At 36.7% G+C, this 16,281-nt stretch overlaps 1 protein-coding gene across 1 annotated transcript in view; it reads right to left on the bottom strand.

The window, feature by feature from the left end:
* Positions 1 to 312: 312 nt before the first annotated feature.
* Positions 313 to 16,281, bottom strand: part of ADGRV1 (adhesion G protein-coupled receptor V1) — a gene marked incomplete at its 3' end in the record, with an annotated part of 235,235 nt that continues 219,266 nt past the window's right edge. Inside the window, exons 75-79 of the mRNA XM_007467398.1 lie at positions 14,965 to 16,031; positions 11,241 to 11,358; positions 10,214 to 10,385; positions 4,662 to 4,904; positions 313 to 720 (exon numbers count right to left, since the gene is read on the bottom strand). Of these exons, the coding sequence (XP_007467460.1) occupies positions 313 to 720; positions 4,662 to 4,904; positions 10,214 to 10,385; positions 11,241 to 11,358; positions 14,965 to 16,031 (2,008 nt within the window). The remainder of the gene's footprint in view (positions 721 to 4,661; positions 4,905 to 10,213; positions 10,386 to 11,240; positions 11,359 to 14,964; positions 16,032 to 16,281) is intronic.

The following is a 16,281-nucleotide window of genomic DNA, read 5'->3' as shown; positions in this document are numbered from 1 at the left end:
AACATTCTTATTATACATATATTTGCATAAATATTCTCCACACCTATTAGCGCTTTTTTTCTTACTCCCCCCCCCAGTTTTATTGAGATATAATTGATATATAAACATTAGGTGTCTTTTGATTTTGCTTGTGGTATATGCAAAGAGAAATTTTGTTTACACTTTATGTGGTCAAGTTTATCAATCATTTCCTTTATGACTTTGGGGTTTTGTTTTATGTTTAGAAAGAACTTCCCCACATAAAGTAAATTTCTATGAAAAAAAACGTATGAAGCAGTGTTGCAACTGCTAACATTTGCGAGGGCTTCTTACCTTGTCTATTAAATACATCACAGCGCTGAGCTGTTCATCTGTGTTCTCCGTTGCCACTTTCACACTGATGCTGTGGAGCACCCTGTTGAGAATGTCACCATCCAGGGGCTGCTGCAGCTGATCTGCAAGCCCCCAAAAGGCCTGAGAAGCCGCGTCAGAGACAAGAGTGATGTTAGCAGTCCCATACACTTTATCAATTCTGGCACCACCTTTTGGGTCAAAAAGCACAATCTGGAAGCGTTTAGGAAATGGATTTAAAGACCCTGTCTCTGGTGTTAGGATGACATCCAATATGGTGTTTCTCTGGCCAGGTTCAAAGATCAACATGCCTTCAGTTCTCACAAAGTCTTTCCCAGAAATAGCTGGAGATATGAGAGTACGACCAGTTGTCTCAGCACTCCTTAACTCCTAGAAATTAAACAACACCATTTAAGTGAAACTAAAACCTTCTGATCTTGTCCTAAACAAATTTTATTTCTCCTAAACAATCTGATGGGCCACAACGTTACTATTAAAACGGGAGGTTTTATACTTTTTCTAATTTCCTAAAACAAATTAGAGAGATAAATACACATCATACAGTGATGAGATCAGGAAAGACGGATGCCTTAGATCAAGAAAGAGAATTAGAAAAGAAATGTCACTACTGCCTCACAGAATTTCTCCCATTGTGAGCTTACTAACAATTTGAAGATATTCAGAGGCATATATGCCCAGGGGTCAGATCATGTATGTCCATTATACAAAGTATGGCAGGAAGACACTGGAGGATTCCAGCAGGAGAGAGACACACTTTATTTCATATTTTCATGAGTATTCTGGCTCTTGTGGATAGTTAGGCTGTAGAAGGGAATGAGGATGGAAGCAGGAAGAAGAGAGAGAACGTTTTTACATTAGTTCCTGCAAAAAAAAAAAAAAAAAAAAAAAAAAACGGTAGTTTATAGGTTGTGTAAGTAGAAAGAGTAAGAAGTACTCAGACTGGGAATATATTTTGAATGTAGAGTCAGCAGGACTTTCTGATTAATTCAGTGCTGGATGGAGAGGCGAGGAGAGCTCCTGGCTGTGTGCCTGAATGAAAGGCAGTAAACTGGGAGGAAATAGCGCTAAGGGAGAAATCAAGAGTTATGTATTATATGTATTAAGCCTGAGGTGCCTTTTAGACAATTCAAATGAAGATGTCAGGTAAGAGCAATCCGATATATGAGTCTGGATCCAGAGCAGCGAGGAGGGTAGTGATAAAAATTCAGGAGTTCTCATTTTATAGATGATATTTAAAGAAAACAGGTATGGATGGTCTAGCCTAGAGAGTAAGTCCAGGTGGACCCCAATATTTATTGGTCAGGAAGACCAACACAGGAAACAGGAAGGAGCTGCCAGAGAGAAAAGGCTAAGAGTAGGAAAGTGTGGTGCTCCAGAGGCCCAAAGGAGAGGAGCACACATCCAGAAGGAGGAAGTGACCAAGTGTTACAAAAAGTGAAAAATCAATGAAGAAAAAGGGTTTTCAAGAGCCTCTGCAGCATAATGGTAGGGAAAAAAAGCCTTGCTGAAGGAAACAACGCAAAAGTCTATTGGCTTCAGAATGGAGAAATTAAACTATCCACTGGAATACCATATAACAGGAAAAATGAAAGAACTATACACATTAGCACACGTATTTCTCAAAAACATTGTTGAGCAAAAAAAGCGCACCATAAGACAATACAACTGGAAGAATCTCATCTGCATAATTTCCAAAACAGGTAAACCTAAACAGCATATGGTATGTGGTAAAACTATAAATAAAAACAAGGTAATAATTCATCATGTAATATAGGGTAGAGGTTATCTGCGAGATGGGGAGAGGTTATTCTGCAAGGAAAAAGCAGGATGGCATCAGAGAAGAGTTCATGGCAGCTAGTTTTAAGATCCTGATTAAGTTGGATTTCTTAAGGTAGGTGGTGATGATTTTACTACTATAAACTGCACATATACATTCTGTTCACTATTTTCTGGTAGAATTTATTTCACAATTCAGACATTTAAAGGAAATGGAACAATCAAAATGTTCTTGTGTTTATAAAATACATATAACAAACACAAAAAAGAAGCACTATGCAATTTAAAAGCAACAACAAAAATCAATACAGAAATAGCCTTTGATAGAATAAGCAATGTGAGAATAAGAAGGAAAGGCATATTCTTTCTTGAACTTGTGGGCTTTGGTCTAGTACACATATATACAAATGAAATATCTGGAATTGGTTTTCAAATTTGGCTTAGCTATAGGCCTATTTAATTTAAAGATAACTGGAATGAGTGATATTTTCATTATCTCAAATCCTTATATCCCTTAACTTTAGATCACAAATATGTAGATATAAAGGAACTTATGTACCACATAGTATTTATGTACCAGGAATGCTGACCTACCAAAGGGTAGGTATGCTACAGCTATTGTTTTACCTACCTTATTAAAATCTGTTTAAAGTAAAAGCAAAATTAATATCACTGTAACAGAATAGCAACTTGGTCCATAATTATTTTCTCATCCTTGTAAGCTACTGGAAACTAGAATTGTATGACTTTATCTTCTAACAATATGCCTAGCATTGAGAGAGAAAATGCAGGGGCAATGAAGCAACAGGAAAATAAAATCATACCAGAGAGGTAAAACTTTTATTTCTAATTTTTTAAACTAAACTTTTTGAGATAATTATAGATTCACATGCAGTTATAAGAAATAATAAAGAGTGGTCTCTTGTGCCCTTTACCCAACATCCCTCGCTGGTAACATCTTGCATTATTATAATATATCACAACCAGGATATGGACATTGATACAGTCAAGATACATTTTCATCACCAGAGATCCTCTATGTTGATCTTTATAGTGTTATAAAAATGCTATGAGTTACATGCTAGTGACAGCATGTATTTTGCAAGGAATCATTTGTGGATAATCTAGAAAGAATATAAGTAAATATGATAAGAGATATTGACATTCACACTCTTATTTTGGCATTTTCAACTCCCCTTTCAACTGAGTGTGTGAACTAAAGTATGCCTCAAATCTTTCTATCCCTTCTTCCAGTCTTCCACTCTACAAAGTAGTGAGCATATGATGATATATATTTCATGGGAGAAGAAGGAAGCACATTTTTTTTTCTCATTTCTCTTACCATATTAAATGCTTAAAAGAAAAAAATGCCAAAATCTCCATGAATCAAAGTACTTTTCATGTTCGTACTATTTCAACGTTATTTAGGATGGAGTTTATTTCTAGAGTCTCATATGATATAGAGTGTCTTCTCACCTGCCAAGCTGTAGACTTTGTCATAAAGACAACTTTTCTGCCTGGCAAGCTTCCAGGACAGCTCACTACCCACAGCTCCAGTCTTAACCTCCTATCCCTGACTCACATGATTGCTACAGCAAACTGGCTGCACAAATGCTGTATTTTATACACAGAATGTTCTATGTGTTTGAGCCACTCAACAACCAAAGACATACTAAACAGCACTTTGTATAAAAAACAGAAAACAACTTTGATACCTTGAGGCCTAAAGTGTCATCAGCTTTGAAATCTTGAAACCGGGGAAATGGTAGCACTGTCCGGAATGGTAGTTTCCAAATTGTGGGGTTTGGGGAGTTATATGAGTCAAGGGGAAATAAGAGAGGGCTAAGGTGGGCAAGCTCCAACCTCTACAATCATGCTTGAAGAAAAGCAGATGCACACTTTTGCTTTAATATGTTAGAGTTTTGCTCCTAAAACAAAGTTTAAAACATAATGCTCGGAAGGTATAGCATGTTGTGTGGACCAGACCCAGGCTCTAGCTGCTTAGCGTTTCGTAGCATTACTCTTCTGAATCCCTGGATACGCACCTGCTCCCTCTCTTTCACTTGATGTCACCTAATATGAAGGATGTGAAAAGTGGCTGTGAGACCGCATGAACTCATGGATTTAAAGAAACATAAAGATCAGTTAGTGTTTGAAGTCCTAAAGAAGATTTTCAACTAGTTCAGGTAAAAATCAGAACAAAGACCCATACTTTTTGTTTCTGGTCTTATACAGTTTCATTCTGAAGAAATTTCAACTCTCTACAGATTTTATAGAACAGATTTATGTAAGACGCTTTGTACTGTATAATCAACTTTTCCAAAAGATAAACAAAGACAAAAGACTATCATTTTAAAACATGATCTAAGTGAAAAAAATTGAACTGTTTCAAGGATAAAGCTTAATGTAATAAACATAATGTGAATTATGATGGTAATTCAGAAAATAATATATCAATTCTTCTCTGTTTCATTATACATGCTACAGTTAAAGAAGAAAACCTTACTGTATGATAATACATACTGCATGCTTACCTGGGTGCTGAAGTTAACAGACATCATTAGTCCTGTCCCAGAGTCTCTGGCCACCTGCAGACTGATTAGAGTGGCCTTCTTATGAGCCACCGGCAGCCGAGAACCCACAGAGAAATACACAAGACTTGGAGGTTTATCACTCTGTAATAATTTAATCTGTGCAAATCTGGCACTATTGTTTATGGCTGCTCCAGCAGTTACTTCATACAGTTCCACAAAAAACTGCATTCCAATTTGAGGTATCTGACAATGAGATAAAAGGGAAAAAAAAAAGGATGATTACTAATAGATTTCTATTTTAAGATAATTCTGATATTAAGAAATAGTATTATTCATATACATTACAGAAATAAGTATACATCTAGAGATACATTCTGTATAATTACAGAATTAAGTTCTTATGTTAGATTACCATGAGATTTATTATTTTTGGTCTTTCTTTAATACCTTTACTCTCCCTGGGTGAGCTTCTTACTAGAAAATCAATGTCAGGAAGCAATCTATGCATACTTCAATAAACAAAAGGATACATAAGATATATTCGTACAATGAAATGTTATCTAGTAGTTAAAAAAAATGAACTATTTCAATATTTTTCAACATGGGTGGGTCTAAAAACATGATAATGAGTAACAAATCAAGTTGCATAATGATATGTATGGCATGCTACAATAAATGTAAAATTTTAAATTACATAAAGCTTACTACATTTTGTTAATGGATACATATTTATTTAAAGAGTATAAAGGAAAATAAGACACCATGATGGTAGTTATCTCAGGTGGAGGGGTGGCAATGGGGGGTAGGGCAGGGTGTGGAATTGAAAAAACATGGGATAGGAGTGAAAGGGAGCTTCAACTTTATAAGGTTTTATTTTTAAAGGGTTTTACATAAATATGACCAAATATTGATGAGTTAATTTAGTGACTTTATGTATTTTTCAAAATTTCCCTAAATTCTGTATCAAGAAATCTACATTTAGTCTGTTGGTTACAGTTTGCTCATGTTTTACCTCGGTTCTTAACAATCTCAAATAATTTTTCAAAGCCTGAATTCAATTCTATAGCATACTGTCAATCACCTGTTTTTACTTACTTGCTCTTACACAATAATCTAAAAATCTTAGCAGCATTTTTAGCTCCCTAGCATAACTCCAAGAGCTAAGCTGAAGCATTTTCAACTGCATGTATCATTGTCTAATTTGTTATAATGCATCATTTTTATTTATCAGCAAGGACCTTATTCATCATTTGTTTTGTGATCATTTTAATGAGAATCATTATGTCATGAAGCAATACAACAAATTCTTTAGTATTATTCAAAATGAGTTGCTTCTTAGTAGCACAATAAGTGAACTTAATCTCTTTTTATTGTCTAAAGAAGCATATTTAGTTGTCCTGTGGTATACATTATGCTTTACTTTTGCTGATCAACTCTCAGTAAATATTGAAATGAAGGTAAATGCACTCTTCCCGCTTTTGAGAAACTAAACTTGGCAAATACAATAAACTGAAGCACTAGAAAAGTATGGGTAACTATATTCAGTAACTATTATTCCCTAATGGCCAATGAGCTTGAACTCACAATAGTTTCACTTAACTAAGGATTTCAATATTACATTTCAACATACTCCTGTCTTTGTTTTTCAGCATAATATTTCTTCTCATTGTGATGATGATTAAAACATTACTTATAACTACCTTGAGTCAAAAGAATATGTTATAATCTAAGTAAGGAACCATGCAAATTGAACAGTGTGCAGATGGGTGCCAACACATAATTAGAAGAGACAAAAGGACTCTTCCAGTCTTACAACAAAATACTCTATTCAAACAATATGCCTGAAGTATATTGGGAAAGCAAAACTCACAGATCATTATCTGAACCTCTCTGGACCTAAATATGACTGGAGACCTCACAAGAACTCAAGTTCCTTTCCTAGTTAGGGCAGCAGCATTCCAGAATGATCTTTTGCCCAACTAGTATAAAATAATTTTTCCTGGGCCCAGACCTGCTCATAAGCAAATGAAGTAATAATGAAATAATGTCTTACTTAAATACTCTTAAAAAATATTTGCAACAAATGTTTAGACAATCTGTTTGGTTTAAACAGATTTTGTGGGCTAAGAAATGCATCCTAAGTTAATTAACTATGACCTTTATACATTTTGCTAATACAGAACCACAGAACAGTAAGATACCCAGCAGAGAAAGGGTAAATGGACTGGAACTCAAAAGATGAGTTCTAATCTTTGCCAAGTAATTGACCTGGGGAAAGTTACTTAAATTCTTTATAACTTGAAAATGAAAATTTTGAATAATTATAGGGACGATAATTAGAGATATGATAGAGTAGAAAAACTTTCAGTTGAGCGTCTTTAGGAGAAACCACCATCAATCAGTGGCGTAACTCTACAGATGAAAGTGTGCATTCTGTTTGCTGTGTTGTTTTCTTGTCACTCCCCTGCCACCAGGATTGATGTGGCTACTACTCAAGTCACTGAATCACCTTGGGCTCTGTTCCCATACATTCGGAATAATAGTAACCCTCCCTTGTGAAGGGCCAACTCCTTGCCAAGAACCGTGTGAAAAAACCTCTTAGTCATTATCTCATTTAATCTAACAGCCCTATTATTAACTCAACCAAGTCTGGGAAGCTCAGGAAAGCTAAGCAACTTGTCTAACGTTGCCCATTCATTGCAGTGCGCGGGCTTCTCACTGTGGTGGCTTCTCTTGTTGCAGAGCATGGGCTCTAGGCGCACTGGCTTCAGTAGTTGTGGCTCGTGGGCTCAGCAGTTGTGGTGCACGGGCTCTAGAGCTCAGGCTCAGTAGTTGTGGCGCACAGGCTTAGTTGCTCCACGGCATGTGGGATCTTCCTGGACCAGGGCTTGAACCCGTATCCCCTGCACTGGCAGGCAGATTCTCAACCACTGCGCCACCAGGGAAGCCCCTTATAAACTTTTAAAAAGAAAATTCTTGGAATTTCCCAAGTTTAAAAAAAAATCAGTGGGAACTCAATATTTTAAAAAACGTATTTTTTAGCTCCATCACTACCAAGATGGCTCACAGCAGCATCTTTGTCAACCATGACCTGTCATGCCTATCTCCAGAACACACACTCAGATCTCTGAAACTCTTTTTGATGAAAGAAATCAAGTTCTTAGACAACAGTCGATTGGATGTCTTAGAGCAGGAAAAATCAAGATGGCTCTAGAACACAGGTTATTGCTATAAAGCAAATAAGCATCCAGAGATTTTTAAAGCAATATGAAAAGACAAAAGACTAGCTTAATAGATCTTTCAGTGTCCATGACATGACTATTTGAGTAGCAAAAAGAAAAGCATTTAGTAAGCAATTAAAATTAGTTGAATTTGAATCTATAATGGTACTTAAAGGAGAAAAGTTATTGTATTAAAAAATGGTTAAAATGAAAAATGTGAGTATAATAGTGCGTACCTAATACTTTATTAAGTTTAATGTATAGGAGAATGTTAACATATCAAGACAGTTATATCTTTTACTAAATATATATTCATTTATTAAGGAATGATAAACATTCTTCTCTTTGTATGTTAGTAAAGAGTTAATAAAAAATGTTAATAAAACAATTATTCCTAGAAAAAGTAAGAATTGCACCAAAAATAGGAATAAATTATTAGGAACTGTGAAACACATACAAATGAAGATGAAAACAAGTAAGAAGTTAAAGAGTGGGCTTCCCTGGTGGCGCAGTGGTTGAGGGTCTGCCTGCCGATGCAGGGGACACGGGTTCGTGCCCCGGTCTGGGAAGATCCCACATGCCGCAGAGCAGCTGGGCCTGTGAGCCATGGCCGCTGAGCCTGCGCGTCCGGAGCCTGTGCTCTGCAATGGGAGAGGCCACAGCAGTGAGAGGCCCACATATCGCAAAAAAAAAAAAAAAAAAAAAAAAAGAAGTTAAAGAGTACTGTTGGTCACACAGAAGTTGAAAGATGATGCAATTGTATGTTTGTCTGAATACGACAGAACAGATGAACTGCAGAGATGCACTAAGATCACAGATTTGTTATCTCATTTCTTATGAGGTAAAGCCTCTAGGTTGCCTTCTTAAATATTAACAAGATATTAACAAGGCAGGTCTATCTTTCCAATACCACTAATAGACCAGTTCCATGTTCAACAGTGACAGGGCAATGGTTAAGTTAAAGCTGGCATTGCAAAATTTAAAGAACAAAAATCATTCTGAGGAAAACACATGGTGTTGAAAAAATTAACTTGTACAGCATGAACTTAAAAAAAAACATGTTGACCTAACAAGTCAAGTCATAAAATGGACCCCAATCAGATGACCAGCAATTCTCATTGGAAACAGCTTCAGACAAGCACCAGGACCTGTGGTCCTAGCAAAGAACAGAGAGCTCTTGATAACCAAGAGCATGTAACCTTAAGTGATCTGAGACGATTATTCTTTCTCTTCTGGAACCAATAAAACTACTACAGTTCTGGGAAGGTATGAAAATATGTATCACTGTAATCTCAGAGAAGATCAATATAACTGTTTCAGTAATTCTCAGAAAGTGAAAAAACAGGTAGAGAAAAAATGAATAAAGAGTTAAATCTACAGCGTTGCTATTTAGAATGAGTTTAAATATGGCTATACATTTGGAAATAATTTTATTTGTGCAATGCTTTTTCTGCTGTTTAAAGTGTTTGGCATGTACAAAGAAATCATGACACTTTTGAACATTCACAATATTATGGCTAGTTTTTTTTATAAATACTTGAGTTTAATAAATTAAGTAGTAGACAAAGAACAAATACTACTGAGTGCTCCTTAGGCATTAAAGTATCATGAAATAGTCATTAAAAAAAGCCACACATGATTACTAAATGACTAAAGCTCTGTTAGGTCATCAGTGACCGATACTGTTTGAATAATGGAGGTTCCTTTAGAAAGAGGGGGGGAACACCTGGCTCCTGGGTGTCATGTGCAACATGAACCAATAGAAATTTATCCAAAGGCTCATCAAGCATGGCCTCGGTGCTTCTTCAGTGGGTCAGAACTGAACTCTCTAGAGAATGAGAGAACTTTCATTCTGGATGAAATCTATGAATATAACATGATGTGACCAAATCTATCAATATGATAAAAGCAAAAAACTAAACATTCAGAGTAATCAGAGATATTACTCTGTCTGAAAATGACTCAAGGGATCATTCACACAATGAGCAGGTGGGCCAGGAAGAATCATGGAAGTGACAAGAAACAGAACAGAGAAAACTGATGAGCTTCTTTTTTAGCACTGAGGTACAAGCTTTTTTTTAATTACTGACTTACAACATTGTGTGAGTCTTAAGTGCACAAGTGATAAGATTATTTACAAAAATTCATAATGTAATAAATTCTAAGTGTGACATCTATTGCTCATCTAAGAGATTCAGACATTATGGCTAGGCGAGACACAAAGAATCTCCACATAAGCAATGTGTAAGTTTCAACAAAGTGGCTTTAGAATGATTAATTGTAAAGAAATATAATCAGAATTTGCCAATACTGTGTCTCATAGTGTCTTACCTTCCCTGGTTTGGGCTCAATGGTGATAAAGCACTTTGTCTGACCCGCTGTACAGATTGTGGTCCCTGACACAGACAGAAATTCATCTATCAGGTTCACACCATCTTTTTGGAGCACAGCAGCTGTTTTGTTAAACGTGATTCGCCAAAAGACCTTGACATCTTCAAAGGCTCTAGGAACAAAGCAAAACCTATGCAAATGCAGTCACAGAGTGCATTATTCCTGTAGCTAATGCAGAATGTGTTATCACTGTGCCTGAGTGTACCTCTCCATCCAAAGCAGAGCACTTACTCTCCCACTGATAATGTCAAAAATAACCAATTCTCCCCACTACAGTTAAGAAATTAAGGCCAGAGTTTACATGGCATTTCTTTAACCACATTTTATTCAGTACTAATTAAGTATTTATTGAACTATGATTCCTGATGCTATGTACCAGAAATATGAAAATAAAAATTATAGAGACCCTTTGCCTTCAAGTAAGTGTTCCTCATTTGTCTTTTAACAAGAATTCTTCTAAAGGAAAAACACTACTGCCAAAATGGTTGTTACTATAAAAATAAAGGGCAAGAGATGACTTACATTTTCAGAGAATATTCAGACCCAAAATGGAAAAGGTAATACAAATACATGTACATGTGTGCATACCAAGTGCATGTATGTGATGAACACTCATGTACACCATACTGTACTAAGTTGCAAGCAAAACGTTGGTAATCCAAGTCTCCCTAACAGTAAATGGTTGTGTATTCAGAGCGATCAGAGAATAGTAAATACAATGAACTGATGACTTACATAATCTAACATCTGTATGGTACTTTATAAAGTACAAAATGTTAAGGCAGCCCCAAGTTATGTTCATAAACCAAGTGTGTTAAATCACAGATTAGGAACTACAGCATCTGAACACTGACATGCCAAATTCCACCCTACCTTCTTCTACTAACATTTCATCCTGGCTCTACCATTTTATGAATTCAAATTAGATACACAGGATGTTACATCTTCCACATATATATAAACATACCTGTTTGGCTGCCTTGTGACAATAAGATGCAGTCTGCTCATCTCAGCTCCTTCACTCAACTCCAGCCCACTCTGGGACTCCTCACTGAATCCTATGATGCCATTGTGAAGATCACTCCCTGAAAAGAAAAACAGAAGATTATAATATACTTAAGACTTTAAAAGATCTCCAATGCTTCACTAATCTTTCCAGCTCAGATGGTATAAAACTGAGACATACAAAAGTGAAAGGGGTGGGCGGGAGCTACAACATTTAACGATCTTTACTAAAAACAGACTAGAATCAAAATGATCACATCAAGGTAGCTGACACTTTGAGAACAGAAGACGAAAAGGAAAAAAAAACATCAAATCCTGCTTCCCATACTGACAACATGCTCATCTCTCTGATGAGGCTCTACTTTTTATTTCATAGTCCTTGATACTACTGTTTAAAATCAGTGCATCTTGACAGAATATAAGTTCTTCTGAGAAGCAACTGCTTTATTTACTGCTATATCCCTGGTACCAAGAACAGTGTTTAATAAATATTTAGTGAATACATGAACTCCATCTGACTGTTTACTTTTCTATAAGAGAGATGACCTGAAAGACCATTTATGTTTCACATTTGGTTATTTTCCCCAGAGAAAAACAGAACTATTAAGGAACTCTTGAGAACCTCCGAGTAAAAGAAACTCCTCTGAGCAACTCTTGAGGTTACAGGCACCATCATTCTACAAAATTGTGTTTAAACTGGAACAAACCTAGGGCCCACACTACACTGAAATAGTCACTCCAAATCCTTGCCAAAATGTAAACTAGCTTCTCAGACGAGAGAAATACCAGTAAACAGTTCCTGCTGCTTTCTATTTCTCAGTGACTCAGTTTTGCAAAGTGATCCTAAAAGCAATGATCCAAAGCAATGAGCCTCAAAAACCATTCGTACCCCTCACCCTGAAACCTGACTTCTGAGACTCCAAGTAGACAGAACTTCTGTAAGGAAACAGAAAACCACTGAACTGTCCCCAAAGGGGAAAGCTGGTGGTTACCAGCCCATATTTTGCAGGTCTGAAGTGTGAGCAAATGCGGAGCCCATGGCTTAGGGACATGGAGGTGATGGACGACTTTTGTCCTGGTGCCTCATGTGTGTTTTGTCTCAGCCAGATGCCCACCCTCATCCTCACTAATTAATCACTACAATCGCTTCTTAGCCCTGCGTCAGAACCAGACCTCAACTTTTTCTTCAGCAGCAACTGTTTTCTTGTCACTTTTAATGGGAATTTGGTCTCTCAGTTAATAATAGATTATAAGCTTCCCACAAGCAGAACCTTCATTTTCTTTTTCAATGCAATAGCAACTAGCATGGTTCTAATGAGTATAATACTTCCCTTGCCACATCTACAATAATAAAGTTGATGTCAAATTTCTAGTAAGATGAATCAAAACTTCTAATGTGCCAATGATCAAAAACAAAACAAAATAAACTATTTTCCCCTGATTTATCTTGAAAGTTTGTTCTAAAATCTAAATGTGATTATGAAGATTAAAGGTAAGACGAATAAAAATAAGATGAATCAGTAAAATTAATGATATAGTTAAAACAGAAATACTATGTTAAAATAAAAGTCCAGGTGAGGAGGGACTTCCCTGGTGGCACAGTGGTTAAAAGTCCGCCTGCCAATGCAAGGGACACAGGCTAGATCCCTGGCCCAGGAAGATCCCACATGCCGTGGAGCAACTAAGCCAGTGTGCCACAACTACTGAGCCCACACACCACAACTACTGAGCCCATGCACCGCAACTACTGAAGCCCACACGCCTAGAGCCCGTGCTCTGCAACAAGAGAAGTCACCTCAATGAGAAGCCCATGCACCGCAATGAAGAGTAGCCCCTGCTCGCCACAACTAGAGAAAGCCCACAGCAACGAAGACCCAATGCAGCCAAAAAAATAAAATAAAATAAAATAATTTTTTTAAAAAGCCAGGTGAGGAGAAAATGATAGGAACATTCACAGACAGAGTAAGGGAACTTAGGGTACATGACATGCAAAAGTGTTGGTGAATTACATCATGTAACACTAAGAGGAGCCAATCATTTGCCAAGTATGTATGATGCCATGTGTTAGGTAGGGAAGTTCTCATTAGAGAACTTCATCGAGGCTCAACTGAGTGACTGGTAAGTTAGGCTCAGAGCTGATAAATGGGAATTTGCCTGGTGAGTTAGGCTCAGAGCTGATGCATGGGTAGGCACTGGTATGCCATATTGATATAGTATCAGCATGCCATATTGGTATGCGTTGGTATGCCAAACTGACTGAGGAGCACTTCCATTCCAGTTGGAATACAGCTGCTGTCTTAAGCCCCCAGAGAACCCTCTGTCACCACCCTAACCAGTATGAGATCTCCCTGTGATCCAGTAACTAATGCGGTAATGTTTGAGACAGCAAAAAGCCTCCAGCAACCATTGTGATTGGTCTGTGCCTCTGTCAAACTAACTGCTAAATACTTTGTCAGCTCTGGTCTTATTCAAATAAATGTAATAAAATATCTATTTCATGGAATGGGGGAGGAGGCTCTTGAGTGCCAAAACAATTTTAATAGACATATATAGATGGCATTAAGCTAATGTGAATCAAAATCAGTAAGTAATTTGGAGAACAGAATTTGACTTTACAATATTCAATAAACTGAAGGAATAGGAATAAATGACAGCTCTAATTGGTGTAAATTTGCAGGGTAGCATAAATGAGATGATGCTGGGTATAAAAGTTACACGATTGTAAAATTATGACTGAATTATAACTGAATGGCTAAAATAAATAAAATCCTAGGAAGCACCAAATCCTAAAAGGGGATCATAAACATGTTTATTCTAAATATTTCCTTTTATAAAAAACAAAGCATAAACACTAAATGATTTATTAATTCCTCAATTAATGGTTGAGCTGGGTCAAAATATAGGCTTCATAACTTTTAATTTTTTTTTTACTATGTTTTACTATAGTGTTATCTGAAACTCTAAAACACTGTGTAAAACTCATAACTGTTTGTATGAAAGAGTGGAGTAGGTAAGAATCATGAGACAGCCTTGTCAATAATTACAGTAAGGTACTGACAAGCTGAGCTAAGCCACTTAAAGAAATATAGTATGATTTCAGAGGAAAACTGCAAATTATCACCAAAAAATTTTATAACATGCATGAGGAACTCTATATATGCACACACCTCCCCAATAGTACAAAACTTATATAAACTGCACTGGTTCAAAAGCAGAACAAAAGGAAACAGTTTTAATATATTTCCCAACAGATATAAAGAATTTTCTGACAATGAAATCTTAGACTCTGGGATAGATTAATGAAAGTGGTTGGGAAATTCAAAATGAGGTTTCAAAACAGGACAGCCAATCATGTTTGGGTGATTAAATATATTTCAGAAGAAGTACATGAACTTAAGTATTTTTAAGGTTTTCCCTTTATTGTGAAAGTACAGATTTATAAATTGTTTAATTGTTTAGCTGGCTCTGAGCTAAGCGACATTTACAGTCCATTAAACTCTAGCCTGGCACCTCAGAACAACATCATGAGTTTATATTATGGGTTCATGCCATAGGAAAACAAAATTTTAATGATTCACTATGGGTGAGTCAAGTAATTCACCTTCTTAAATTAAGGACAGAATGGTCTTATTACAAATTCTGTATCACAAAAGTACATTTTTAACTCCATCACTCCAAATATATACCTGCAATAATGATCATGGCAAAAGCGGCAAACCCACTGTCATCCCTTCCCTTCACAATCTGTGCTCCCCCTTGTGGGTCTGTGAGAAACACGTAGAAGAATTCTTGTCCCTCAGGCTCATCATCATCCAAAATTTGAACAAATACTTTACGTTCTCTTTCTCCATCTACAAATGTAAGGATAAGAGTTTGCTCTTCAAAATCTTCTTCTTCAGTTGCCCATGTTAGGTTGGAAATCCCATGGATGTCAGGAAAGGGCAATGCATTTGGTTCCTTCTGAGCAGATCTTTCACCAAAAGTCTTAACTGTTATACTGACATCGCCAGTAGACCCACCAGTTCTTCGGACAAGAACTTCTGCAGCGTTAAATGTGCCATTCTTCATTTCTTCTTCGACATAAACAACAGATGGCCCAAGACTAAATGTTCCATGAAGGGAAACATCTGCAGTTACAGTGAGCACATCAGGCTTCTCAGACATAGCAGACGTACCGGTCGCCTCAGTAACAATGGCAACCACTTCGGCTGGCTGTGGAATGGCAGTTATCTTGGTTGTGTCAGGGTGTGTGGTAGAGGAGTCAGTTTTTAGAGGAAGAGCTGTGTCCGTTGCTATAGCCACAGTTGTCTTGGGGAAAGAAACATCCATTCCTGCCAGGTCATCATTATCCAATATTGTGATCACTGCCACACTGAAATCTAGATTCAGACGAGGTCTCCGATTAGCATCAAATTTTTGTAATCCTTTAATTTCTACTGAAGTTAGATTAATGTAAAAAGTTTCTTCTATCTCAGGAAGCTCATCATCAATAATAGTTATTTCAAAATCAACCTCAGCATGGAATTTTTGGAAAAGCAGCCCCCCATTCTGAACAGGCTCAAAGTCTTCCAGGGGCTTTGCCCTTCCTGCAGTTGTCTGATAGGAAACTTCAATAAGATCCCCGTGGAACCCAAACAGTCTTTGTACATGTAATCTGATCATCTGTGTATCCTCTGACACTATGATATTTCTTGAACTAGGAGAAAATTGAAAGACTCCCATTGGTTCAATTTCAGCAACGGTGAAACCTGATCTGGAAAAAAAAAATTAAACCATGAGAGAACTGATGAAAAAGAGGAATACCACTATAGAGATTCATCTTTCACACACTTAAGATACTGCTCATGAAGACATCTTAAAAATGACATGCCCTTTCAAATTCCATAAAACCCTATTTACTTATTGATGAATATACCAGAGCACAAGAAAGATAAGAACAGGAGCTGCAGTTGCAGGTGATAGGACCTAACAAGGTCCATATATATATATATATATATATATAT

The sequence above is a fragment of the Lipotes vexillifer genome, unplaced genomic scaffold, assembly GCF_000442215.2.
Source record: "Lipotes vexillifer unplaced genomic scaffold, Lipotes_vexillifer_v1.1 scaffold1111, whole genome shotgun sequence".
In the NCBI taxonomy this organism is placed as follows: Eukaryota; Metazoa; Chordata; class Mammalia; order Artiodactyla; family Lipotidae; genus Lipotes; species Lipotes vexillifer.
The sequence above is the reverse complement of the archived record's forward strand: the minus strand, read 5'-3'. Positions and strand labels throughout refer to the sequence as shown.